Below are 11478 nucleotides of genomic sequence, written 5' to 3'. Positions count from 1 at the left end.
CTCGGTTATTGTCGTTGTAGACGAGGGGGGAGATAGGGAATGGGCACGTGCAAATGCCCCATTCCTACCCAGCAGAAGATGCCTGCAATCCCGCAGCAGCCGCTGAATCCACCCCCATGCACTCCCCCAACAGCTGGCACCGCGGTTCATACCACTAATTCCCGCCTCCAACGCACGGTCAGTGTCCGACCGCACAGGCTAACTCCAAATCACCTGGTTCACCTCGCAGACTCACCTGTGAAGCTCTGCTCTGAAGTCAGGGAAGCTTAACGTTTCACAAATTATTCAAAAATTCATCGGAAAATTTTCGTAATGTTGAAAATTCGTAAGTAAGGTCGAAGGTGTGTGTGCACGACTTGGGTGTTTGTAACCCGGGGAGCGGCAATACTCTATAAGACTCTGATACTCTGATGTTACGGCATCTGGATCACAGGTAATGCTTCCTTCGCTCCCTGGACTCCACTGGTGCCCCGGCCCCCACGTTCCCCTGAAACTCACTGGGGTCCCTGGTTCCTGTGTTCCCCTGAAACCCACCAGGGCCCCGAGTCGTTAAATGCTCTCCCCACGCTCCACTGAGATTTACCAGGGACCCAGTTCCCGGGCTCCCCTGAAATTCACCAGGACCACGGTTCGTTTGGTCGTCTGAAACTATAGAACTATAGAACAATACAGCACAATACAGGCCCTTCGGCCCACCATGTTGTGCCGTCCTTCAATTCACCCAGTTCTCGGGCTCCCCCTAAACTCACCAGGGTCCCGCATCCCCTGCACCCTTTAAACTTACTGGGGTCACTGGGAAGTTTATACTATTGTATAAGATCTTTTAAAAAGTGCCATCAGTTTACTGATAGGGATAACATTCAATACTCTGGAAAATCTGGCACCGCTAAAGTCTTGAGCGTGCTGGGTTACCTGAGTTTCAGAAGACTTACTACGGAGCGAATGCGGTCGAGATTCACCAGACTGGGATGTGGCCCGGCAGCTCTCCCATATGAGGAGAACTTGAGTTGGCACGGCCTCGCCAGGGGATGAGAGGTGAGCTCAGACAAAATCTTAGAGTGCTTGACAAGCGAGATGTGGGGACACACCAGAGACTGCAGATGCTGGAACCTGGAGCAACAAACTATCTGCTGGAGGAACAAAGCGTGTCGAGCAGCATCTGTTGGGGGAGGGGGGGAGCGTGGGGAAAAATTGTCGACGTTTCGAGTCGAGAAGCCGCATCAGGACTGAGAGTGTAGGGGGGAGATGGTCGGTACAGAGAGGAGTGGCGAGAAATGGTTCCGAGGCGATTGGTGGAGTGAGGAGGTGATAGGCAGGTGGCGCCAGGTCGTGGCGGGGGGGGGGGGGGAAGGGGGAATGAGCGGGAGTGGATTTGAGAGACAGGGGCAGGTGGATGATGGATGGGACGGTGGTGGGGAAGGAAGCAAAACAGATGGAGCGAGGTGGGGGAGGGTGAAGGCGGAGACAGCTGCTGGAGGGGATTAAACAGGCGCACAACGCGCTACCACTGCTGGATTGGGATAAGGAGATGAGAATAGGAACCATTAGGGGAGAGGTGCATGGCAGATGGAACCAGATTGGGTGGGGCGGGGGAGCCTGTGTGTGGTGGGTGGATGGAACCAGGAGAGTGGAAGGGGATGAAGCTGGGTGAAGGGGGACTGGGTGTGTGTGTGTGTGTGTGTGTGTGTGTGTGTGTGTGTGTGTGTGTGTGTGTGTGTGTGTGTGTGTGTGTGTGTGTGCGGGAAAGGGAAACAACAATGGGAGGATCAAAGGATCAGAAACAAAGGGTGAGGGGGGGAGGGGGAAAGAGGGTTATCTAAAATTAGAAAACTCAATATTTATACCAATGGGTTGTGGACTACCCTGGTATAAAAGATTTTGTTCCCCGGCCGAGGTGGGTCATTTAGAACTGAAAGAAGGAGAAACTTGTTCACTCGGAGGCTGGTGAACCTTTGGAGTTCTCTGCCTCTGAGTGCTGTGGAGACGCCGTCATTGAGTTCATTCAAAGTTTCGGTATATTACAGAGACCTGTCCCTGCACCTCCTCCCTCACCACCATTCAGGACCCTTCCAGGTGAGGCAGTGCTTCAACTGAGAGTCAAAGGGTATCATTTACTGCATCCAGCGCTCCTGGAGCAGCCTCCCCTGTATCGGTGAGATCCGACACGGATTGGGTGACCTCTTTGACGAGCACCTTCGCTCCGTCCGCCACAACAGTCAGGACCTCCCGGTGGCCACCCACTTCAATTCCACATCCCACTCCCGTACTGAAATGTCTATCCAGGGCCTCCTCTACTGCCACGTTGAGGCCAGGTGCAGGTTGGAGGAACAACACCTTCTATTCTGCCTTGGTAGTCTCCAACCTGATGGCCTCAACATCGATTTCTCTAACTTCCAGTAAGCACTTCCCTCTGTTTTCCCTCATTCCTGTGGGCCCTTCATCCCTTCTGTTTCCCTTACCCCGCCCTCATGACCTGCCCATCTATTCCCCACCTCATTCCCGTTATTCCATGGTCCACTGCCCTCTCCTACTGGATTCCTTCTTCTTCAGCCCTTTCTCTCTTCCCCCATCACCTCTCAGCTTCTCACATCACCCCCTTTCATCGCCCCTCCCCCACCCACCTACCTTCCCCTCTCGCCTGAACTCACCTATCACCTGCCAGTTTGTGTTCTTCTCGCTTCCCAAACCTTTCATTCTGGCCTTTTCCCTCTTCCTTTCCAGACCTGATGAAGACTTAGTTCCCTCCATAGATGCTGCCTGACCTGTGGATTTCCTCCAGCATTTTGTGTGTGGCTCTCCAGACTTTAGCAGTGCCACACTGTCACATTTACCAGAGTAGTCAATGTTATCCTATTATTCCCTTGATGCACTTTTTCATTTTTTTTCAGATCTTATACAACAGTGTACATTTCCAGTGACCCCAGTAAGTTTAAAGGGTGTACAGGAACTGGGGCCTCGGTGAATTTCAGCGAAGCCCGGGAACTGGGTCCCTGGTAAATTTCAGCGGAGCGTGGGAATTTCAGGAGAGCACAACAGCTAGGGCCCCTGGTGAGTTTGAAGGGGACACAGAAACCTGGGACCATAGAACCATAGAACCATACAGCACAAAACAGGCCCTTGGGCCCACCGTGTCGTGCCGTCCATTAGACCACCCTCACACTACCTAACCCCTTCCTCCCGCATATCCCTCTATCTCACGTTCCTCCATATGCCTATCCAACAAGCTCTTGAACCTGTTCAATGTATCTGCCTCCACCACCACCCCAGGCAGTGCATTCCATGCACCAACCACTCTTTGGGTGAAAAACCTCCCCCTGACATCTTCCCTGAACCTCCCACCCATAACCTTAAAGCCATGACCTCTCGTCTTGAGCATCGGTGCCCTGGGAAGGAGGCGCTGACTGTCTACTCTATCTATTCCTCTCAATATTTTATATACCTCTATCATGTCTCCTCTCATCCTCCTCCTTTCCAGTGAATAAAACCCTAGCACCTTAAGCCTCTCCTCATATTCAATACTCTCCAATCCAGGCAGCATCCTGGTAAATCTCCTCTGCACCCTCTCCAACGCCTCCACATCCTTCCTATAATGAGGCGACCAAAACTGAACACAGTACTCTAAGCGTGGCCTAACTAGAGTTTTGTAAAGCTGCATCATAACCTCGCGGCTCTTAAACTCAATCCCTCGATTTATGAAAGCCAACATCCCATTGGCCTTCTTAACTGCTCTATCCACCTGTGAGGCCACTTTCAACGAACTGTGAATATGAACCCCCAGATCCCTCTGCTCCTCCACACTGCCAAGTACCCTGCCGTTTACCCTGTACTCTGCCCTGGAGTTTGTCCTTCCAAAGTGTACCACCTCACACTTCTCCGGATTGAACTCCATCTGCCACTTGTCCGCCCAGCTCTGCATCCTATCGATATCCCTCTGTAAGCTCCGACAGCCCTCCACACTATCCACAGCTTGAGACGAGTGAGGGAACCGGGGCAATGGTGACATTCAGGGAGCAAAGCAAACATTACCTGTGATCCAGGTGCTGAAACATCAGATTATCAAAGTCTTACTGTGTGTAGCTCCTCCCTGGGGACACACATGAACAAGTTTACTTACAAATTCAGAATCAGAATCAGGTTTATTATCACTGACGTATGTCGTGAAATTTGTTGTTTTGCGGCAGCAGTACAGTGCAAGACATAAACACTACTATAAGTTACAAAAATAAATAAATAGTGCAAAAAAGGAATAACGAGGTAGTGTTCATGGGTTCATAGACCGTTCAGAAATCTGATGGTGGAGGGGAAGAAGTGGTTCCTAAAACGTTGAGTGTGGGTCTTCAGTCTCCTGTACCTCCTCCCTGATGGTAGTAACGTGAAGAAAGCAATTCCCGGATGGTGAGGGTCCTTAATGATGGTGCCGCCTTCTTGAGGCATCACCTCTTTAATATGTCCTCAATGGCAGGGAGGGTTGTGCCCGTGATGGAACTGGCTGAGTCTACAACCCCTTGCCGCATCTTTGGATCCTGCACATTGGAGCCTCCATACTGGGCAGTGATGCAACCAGTCAGAATGCTCTCCACCGTACATCTATAGAAATTTCTAAGAGTCTTTGGTGACATACCGAATCTCCTCAAACTCCTAATGAAGTAGAGCCCCTGGCATGCCTTCTTCATGATGACATTAATGTGCTGGGCCCAAGATAGATCATCTGAGATGTTGACACTCAGGAACTTAAAGCCTCTCACCCTTTCCACCGCTGACCCCTCAATGAGGACTGGTGTGTGTTCTCCCAAATTCCCCTTTCTGAAGTCCAGAATCAATTCCTTGGTCTTGCTAACGTTGAGTGAGGTTGTTGTTGCCACACCACTCAACCAGCCAATCTATCTCACTCCTGTACATCTTCTCATTGTTGTCTGAGATTGCCAACAGTGGTGTCATGGGCGAATTTATAGGTGGATTTATGGATTCTATACCTGCATACTCATCTTTGTGAATCATGCACTAAGACACCCACATCCCTCTCTACATCAGAATGCTGTATTCTCTCACCATTCAATAACATGTTTTTTATCCCTGTTGTTGAAACGGAACAGGTACTGTATGAAGCAACTTGCAATGGTGACCTTGTTTGGCACTGAGCACTACCATTCTCAATGACAGCAAAGAAAGTAGGCTTCAGGCTACAAGTGGCTACTAATATTTTTTTGTGTCAACTCTACCCTTAATATTAGTGGCAGGCTTAAATTTTCATCTGCCTAGCCACACAGTCATGAGTCCAGAGAGAGTTGAGCAGTGGGCTAAGCACTTATCCTTGAGGTGCACCTGTGTTGATTGTCAGCAAGGAGGAGATGTTACTACCGATCTGCGCTGACTGTGGTCTCCTGATAAGGAAGTCGAGGATCCAGTTGCAGAGGGAGATACAGAGACCCAGGATTTGAAACTTGTTGATTAGTACTGATGGGCTGATGGTGTTGAATGCCAAGCTATAATCGATAACTAGCAGCCTAACATAGGTTTTTCTGTTGTCTTGGTGTTCCAAAGCCGAGTGGAGAGCCAGAGAGATTGTGTCTGCTGTGGACCTGTTGTGGCGGTAGGCAAATTGCAGTGGGTCCAGGTCCTCACTCAGGCAGGAGTTAATTCTAGCCATGACCAACCTCTCAAAGCACTCCATCACAGTGGATGTGACCATTACCAGGCAATATTCATTGAGGCAGCTCACCCTGCTCTTCTTGGCTACTGGTATGATTGGTGGAGCAGGTGGGAACCTCCGAATGCAGCAGTGGGAGGTTGAAGATGTCCTTGAACACTCCAGCCAGTTGGTCAGTGCAGATTTTCAGTACCCGGCCAGGTACACAGTAAGGGCCTGACGTCTTGTGAGGGTTCACCCTCTGAAGGATGTTCTGACATCTGCCTCCAAGACGGAGATCACAGGGTCTCCAGATGCTGTGGGGATTCGCACAGGTGTAGTGCTATTCTCCCTTTCAAAGCGTGCATAAAAGGCGTTGAATTCATAAGGGAGTGAAGCATCACTGCCATTTATGCTCTTAGGTTTTACCTTATAGGAAGTAATGTCATGCTAACCCTGCCACAGCTGTCGTGCATCTGATTACGCCTCGCACTTCACACTGAATTGCCTCCTCACTCTCACAATGACCTTTCGTTGGTCGTACCTGGACTTCTTGTAGGGTTCTGGATCGCCAGTCTTGAACTCCACAGATCTAGCCCTCAGCAGACTGCGAATCTCCTGGTTCGTCCAGGGCTTCTGGTTTGGGAAGACTCGGAATGTTCTCGAACACTCACACTCATCCACGCAGGTCATGATGAACTTTAACTTTAGGAAAGTTTTCCTATGAATTTTTAAACAATTTTTGAAACAAGTTGAGCTTCCCTGATTCACAGGTGAAGCGGAGCTTCACAGGTGAGTTGGCGCGGTGAATCAAGTGATTTGGAGTTCGCCTGTGCGGTCGGAGACTGACCGTGCAGTTGGATGCGGCTGAAGCGGAGAAGATGTTTTTTGTTGCGGGAATTAGTGGTCTGAGCCACCGTGCCAGCTGTTGGGAAGTGCGCATGGGAATGGATTTGCCGGCTGCTACGGGATTGCAGGCATCTTCTGCCGGATGGGAACGGGGTGGGGTGCATTTGCCATGACCTTGTCTCCCCACCCCACACTCCGAGCCACAATAACCGAGGGCTGGGTCAAGCAGAGCTGGGAGCGCTGAGGAGACTCCCTCACTCATCGAGTCAGAGAGGCCGGCTCTTCCCTCGCCTGCTCGTTCCCCGTCACGTCTGTTTGTGTGATCCTCTCCCAAACACAGTTCTCAGGAACGGAACTCTTCCGTGACCCGGAGTAACCCTTTTTTTTGTAAAGAAATGCACCGCATCTTCAGTGCTGTGTTATCAATGCACTGGGAGAGGACAACACCCGGAGTGCTGCATTGCTGGGGGCGCAGTGCTTGGAGTGTTACATGCAGAAGCCAGTGGTGAGGGAGTGCTGCATTGTCAGGTGATACCATTGCCCTATCAGAGTGGTGATACTGAGGAAACATTGCACCGTTCGGAAGAGCAATACTGAGGCACTGCTCCACTGCAAAGGGAAATTCCAAGGAAGCAGTCAATACGGCATACTGAGGGAACACTGCTGTGACGGAGGGGCACTGCCAAGGGAGCACTACACAGTTGGAGGGAAGGTCCCTGACTCCACCTTTGGGGGAATGGGACTGTTTCACATTCAGAAGTGAATCGTCTGAAGAAGCAGCATTGCCGAGGGAGCGCTGCAGCGTCAGAGGTGCAGTGCTGCGGAAGCATGGTGCCTTTGGAGTGCTGCACCGTCAGTGCAGAGGGAGCAGTGCAGAAAACGTTGCGCCATTGCATGGGTGCCCCCTTGGAGGGGCTGTGCAGAGCAAGGGTTGCATTGTCTGAGAGTCGGTATTGAGGGAACGTTGCACAATCAGAGTGCAGTTCAGAGGGATTTCTACACTGTTGAAGGTGCTGTGCTTGAGAGGAGACATTAGACCAAAGCCCCCTCTGCCTCTGAGATGGAGAAAATCCCAGGATGATTTTTGAAGAGCGGGAGAGCTGTCACCATGTTCAGGCCAATGTTTCCCCTCACCTGAGAACCACCTCCTCCGGTCATTATTTCATTGCTCTATGTGGGAAATAGAGTGAATACCCCCTTCCCTACTTCTCAACTTGGCTGCACTGTAGCAAGACTTATGGGCGGTAAAACACTTCCCGGACATCCCACGGGGGTGAAAGGGTTAAAGACGCAGAGGAGCTGTATTTCTGAAAAGACTGACAAACACTGAAATCACCAGGAAATCATAGTAAACATTTATTAGTTAAGATTTCTTTATTAGCCACATGTACATTGAAACACACAGTGAAATGCATCTTTTGCATAGAGTGTTCTGTGGGGCAGCCCACAAGTGTCGCCGCTCTTCCGGCACCAACATAGCGTGTCCCACAGCTTCCTAACCCGTACGTCTTTGGAATGTGGGAGGAAACCGGAGCAACTGGAGGAAACCCGAGCAGACACGGGCAGAACGTATAAACTCCTTACAGACAGCGGCCGGAATCGAACCAGAGTCGCTGGTGCTGTGAAAGCGTTACGCTAACTGCTACACCACCGTGCCTGCCCCTGATAGCACTTGCTGATCTCACATCACGTTTCTTAACAACCGCAACACTGAAACCTGAATCCTGGTGAGATGTGAGAAAATGTTAAAACATTGATAAACAGGAGTGCTGCAAAGCTGCAGAAGATTCATCCAACCGGTTACCACACCGAAGGCAACACTAAGCTCGCTGAGGTTTGCCACCACGCATCACAAATCCAGACAGAGGCTCCACCCCATGTTCAGAGCTGGGCTTGAGTTAGGTCCATCGCTCATCTGGAAAGGAGGAATGAGAAGAGATCGGATGTACAATCCTGTCACGGCGAGCAGTGTCAGTGAAGGGATCTGCGTGTGTACCTACCTGCAATGATGCCTTGGCTCCCTCCTTGCTGCTCCTCTACACCGCTCCAATGACCATTGCCAGCACAGCCATCAGTCCCAGCATGGGACCAGCTCCACGGGGCTCGCCAACTCCTGCCCACCAAGTAAAGGTTGGTAAATTGGTTTATTATTGTCACATGCACGGAGGTACAGTGAAAAACTTTGTTTTACATGCCATCCATACAGATCATTTCATCACATCAGTGCATTGCGGTAGTACAAGGCAAAATGATACAGAATGCAGAATATAGTGTCATAGTTAATAAGAAGGTGCAGTACAGGTAGACAATAAGGTGCAAGGCCATAACAAGGTAGATTTTGAGGTCAAGAGTCCATATGATCGTACTAGGGGACCATTCAATAGTCTTATAACAGTGGGATAGAAGCCGTCCTTGAGCCTGGTGGTACGTGCTTTCAGGCTTTTGTATCTTCTGCCTGATGGGAGCGGGGAAGAAGAGAAAATGTCCGGGGTGGGAGGGATCTTTGATTATGTTGGCTGCTTTACCGAGGCAGCGAGAGGTGTAAACAGAGTCCATGGTCCACATTTGGTGAAATACAAAGATGAGATGGCACTGGAGAGGGTGTCAGGGAGATTTGCAAAGACTGGGTAATTTTGTCTCTGAGGATAATTGGAATGTCCAGAGTGGGTGACGTCTTATTCATTGGAGTGTAGGAGAATGAATGGTCATCTTAAGGATCTCAAGGGAGGAAGGAAGGAAGGATGTCATGAAGCTGGAAAGGGCACAGAAAAGATTCACAAGGTTGTTGCCAGGAATGGAGGGCTTCAGATATAAGGAGAGCCAGCACAGAGCTGGACTGTTTTCTCTGGAGTGTAGGAGCCGAGACCTTATGGAGGTTTATAAAATCATCAGGGGCATAGAGAGGGTGAACACATAGTCTTTTTCCCAGGTTTGGGGGAAATCAAGAAAGAGAGGGCATGGGTTTAAGGTGAGAGGGGAGGGATTTAATAGAAACACGAGGGGCAACTTTTTCACAGAATGTGGTCAGAATATGGAACCAGCTGCTAGAGGAAGCAGTTGACACAGGTACATGGACAACATTTGGAGAGGTACATGGATAGGAAAGGTTTATACGAATGTGGGCCAAATGCAGGTAAATGGGACTTGCTTAGATGGGCATCTTGGTTGGCATGGACCAGTTGGGCCAAAGGGCCTGTTTCCGTGCTCTATGGCTCTAGGAATATCAGTCACTCATCAGCCAGACGGTGACCATTTGACAGTCAGGCCTTGCCCCACAATTCCATTTGCTTCTTAATTGTTCTTTCTCTTGGACACATAACTCATAACTGCTTCCCGTGACAGGACAACTGGTAACCAGAGGGAACAGATTTAACTCGATTGGCAAAAGAGCCCAGTAAATAATAACTTTCAAAAAGGACATGGGATAAGTTCTTGGAAGTAAGACATTTACAGAGGTGTGTAAGGGAGGAGTGGAGATACTTGATCAGGTCTCAAAGAGGTAGACAGGGTGGTGAAGAAAACATACAGGATGCTGGCCTTCGTTAATCAGGACGGAGAATATAAGAGCTGGCAAGTTATGGTACAGCTTTATAAAACATCGGGGAGGCCACATCCAGAGTGTTGTGTACAGTTGTGGTCACCAGAGGATAGAAAGGATGTGACTGTGCTGGAAAGGGTGCAGAGGAGATTCACCAGGATGTTGTCCAGGGTGGAGTGTTCCAGTTAGGAGAGAAGGGATAGGCTAGGTCTGTTTTCCTTGGACGGGAGGAGGCTGAGGGGAGAGCTGAGGGAGTTAGATAAACCTGTGAGGGGCGTAGATAGGAAACAAACACACAATGCTGGAAGAACGCTGCCAGTGCTGCAGTTGTATGCAGGCGGCTTCAGCTTTATTTGTTTTCTTTAACAGCAGTAAACTTTTCCCCACAGCAGAGGTGTCTATAGCTCGAGAGGTAGGTGTAAGGTGAGGATTAAGAGGTTTAGAAGGAATGTGCGGAAGAATTGTTTCTCCAAGGGGTGGTGGGAGTTGGGAACTCACTCCCTGAGGGGGTGGTGGAGGCAGAGACTCTCACAGCATTTTATCGGGACAAACACCTGAATCGCTGAGGTAGAGAAAGCTACAGACCAAGTGCTGGTTAGAATAGATGGGTACCAGAAGGTCAACATGAATAGGGTAGGCTGAAGGGCCTTCTTCTGTGCTGTAGGAGTCTATGAACCACCACAGGCAGATTGAAGCAAGTTTTGTACCATACAGTGACCTACCTCCCTTCAGCATCAGTGTCTCTGACAGGCTGCTGTGCTGGACCTGACAGGTATACATCTTCGGATCGTTGCCCTGCAGCTCAATGACGAGCTCCATCCAGTACGTGTTGTTATAGTTTGGTAGCACGGTCACCTTGTAGCCCTCGGAGACGACCTGCCCGTTCTTCAGCCAAGTGGCGTTGATGGCGCGGGGGTAGAAGGGAGTGATGATGCACCGGAGACTCTGGCCTTCAGTAGCTGTGGGCTTCCTTGTTAACACCTGAAGCTCTGGAGCAACTGGGGAAGAACGGTGAATAACATCACTAACTCAACACAGAGTGACGTTACCCCACCGTCACAGATGGTTGGGATTACACTCACTCTCCTCACTGCCTCAGACTGGGACCTGCCTCACCATGACACTCACTATCCAGTCTGAAATCACACTCACCAGCCCCAGGCCATGCAGACTACAGCCAGAGGTTACGTTCATTAATCTGACAGGGCTAGATCAAGGTTACAGGCACTGTTCCCAATCCAGAGGTCACCCAATGTCCCAGATTGATATTATCCTCAAATTCCATGCCCTCGTTGTCTAAAATTAAGGCTCAGCTCACTGTCCCGGATCCAGAGGTTCTTCACTGTCCCGGATCGGGAGGTCCCTCACCGAGATCCCTCAAGTGTCTCGGATTAGGAGGTACCTGACCATCTCGGATTGGGAGCTCCCTCACTGTCACACGCAGAGGTTTGAGATGTTCCACTTG

The 11478-nt window shown here is 50.2% G+C and overlaps 1 protein-coding gene across 1 annotated transcript in view; it reads right to left on the bottom strand.

Annotated features, from left to right (window-relative positions):
* Positions 1-7979: 7979 nt before the first annotated feature.
* LOC127585964 (uncharacterized) overlaps positions 7980-11478 on the bottom strand; it is a 43488-nt gene continuing 39989 nt past the window's right edge. Inside the window, exons 10-12 of the mRNA XM_052043719.1 lie at positions 10736-11011; positions 8476-8588; positions 7980-8390 (exon numbers count right to left, since the gene is read on the bottom strand). Of these exons, the coding sequence (XP_051899679.1) occupies positions 8512-8588; positions 10736-11011 (353 nt within the window). The 3' untranslated portion in view covers positions 7980-8390; positions 8476-8511. The remainder of the gene's footprint in view (positions 8391-8475; positions 8589-10735; positions 11012-11478) is intronic.

The sequence above is a fragment of the Pristis pectinata genome, chromosome 34 (assembly GCF_009764475.1).
Source record: "Pristis pectinata isolate sPriPec2 chromosome 34, sPriPec2.1.pri, whole genome shotgun sequence".
NCBI lineage: Eukaryota > Metazoa > Chordata > Chondrichthyes > Rhinopristiformes > Pristidae > Pristis > Pristis pectinata.
The sequence above is the reverse complement of the archived record's forward strand: the minus strand, read 5'-3'. Positions and strand labels throughout refer to the sequence as shown.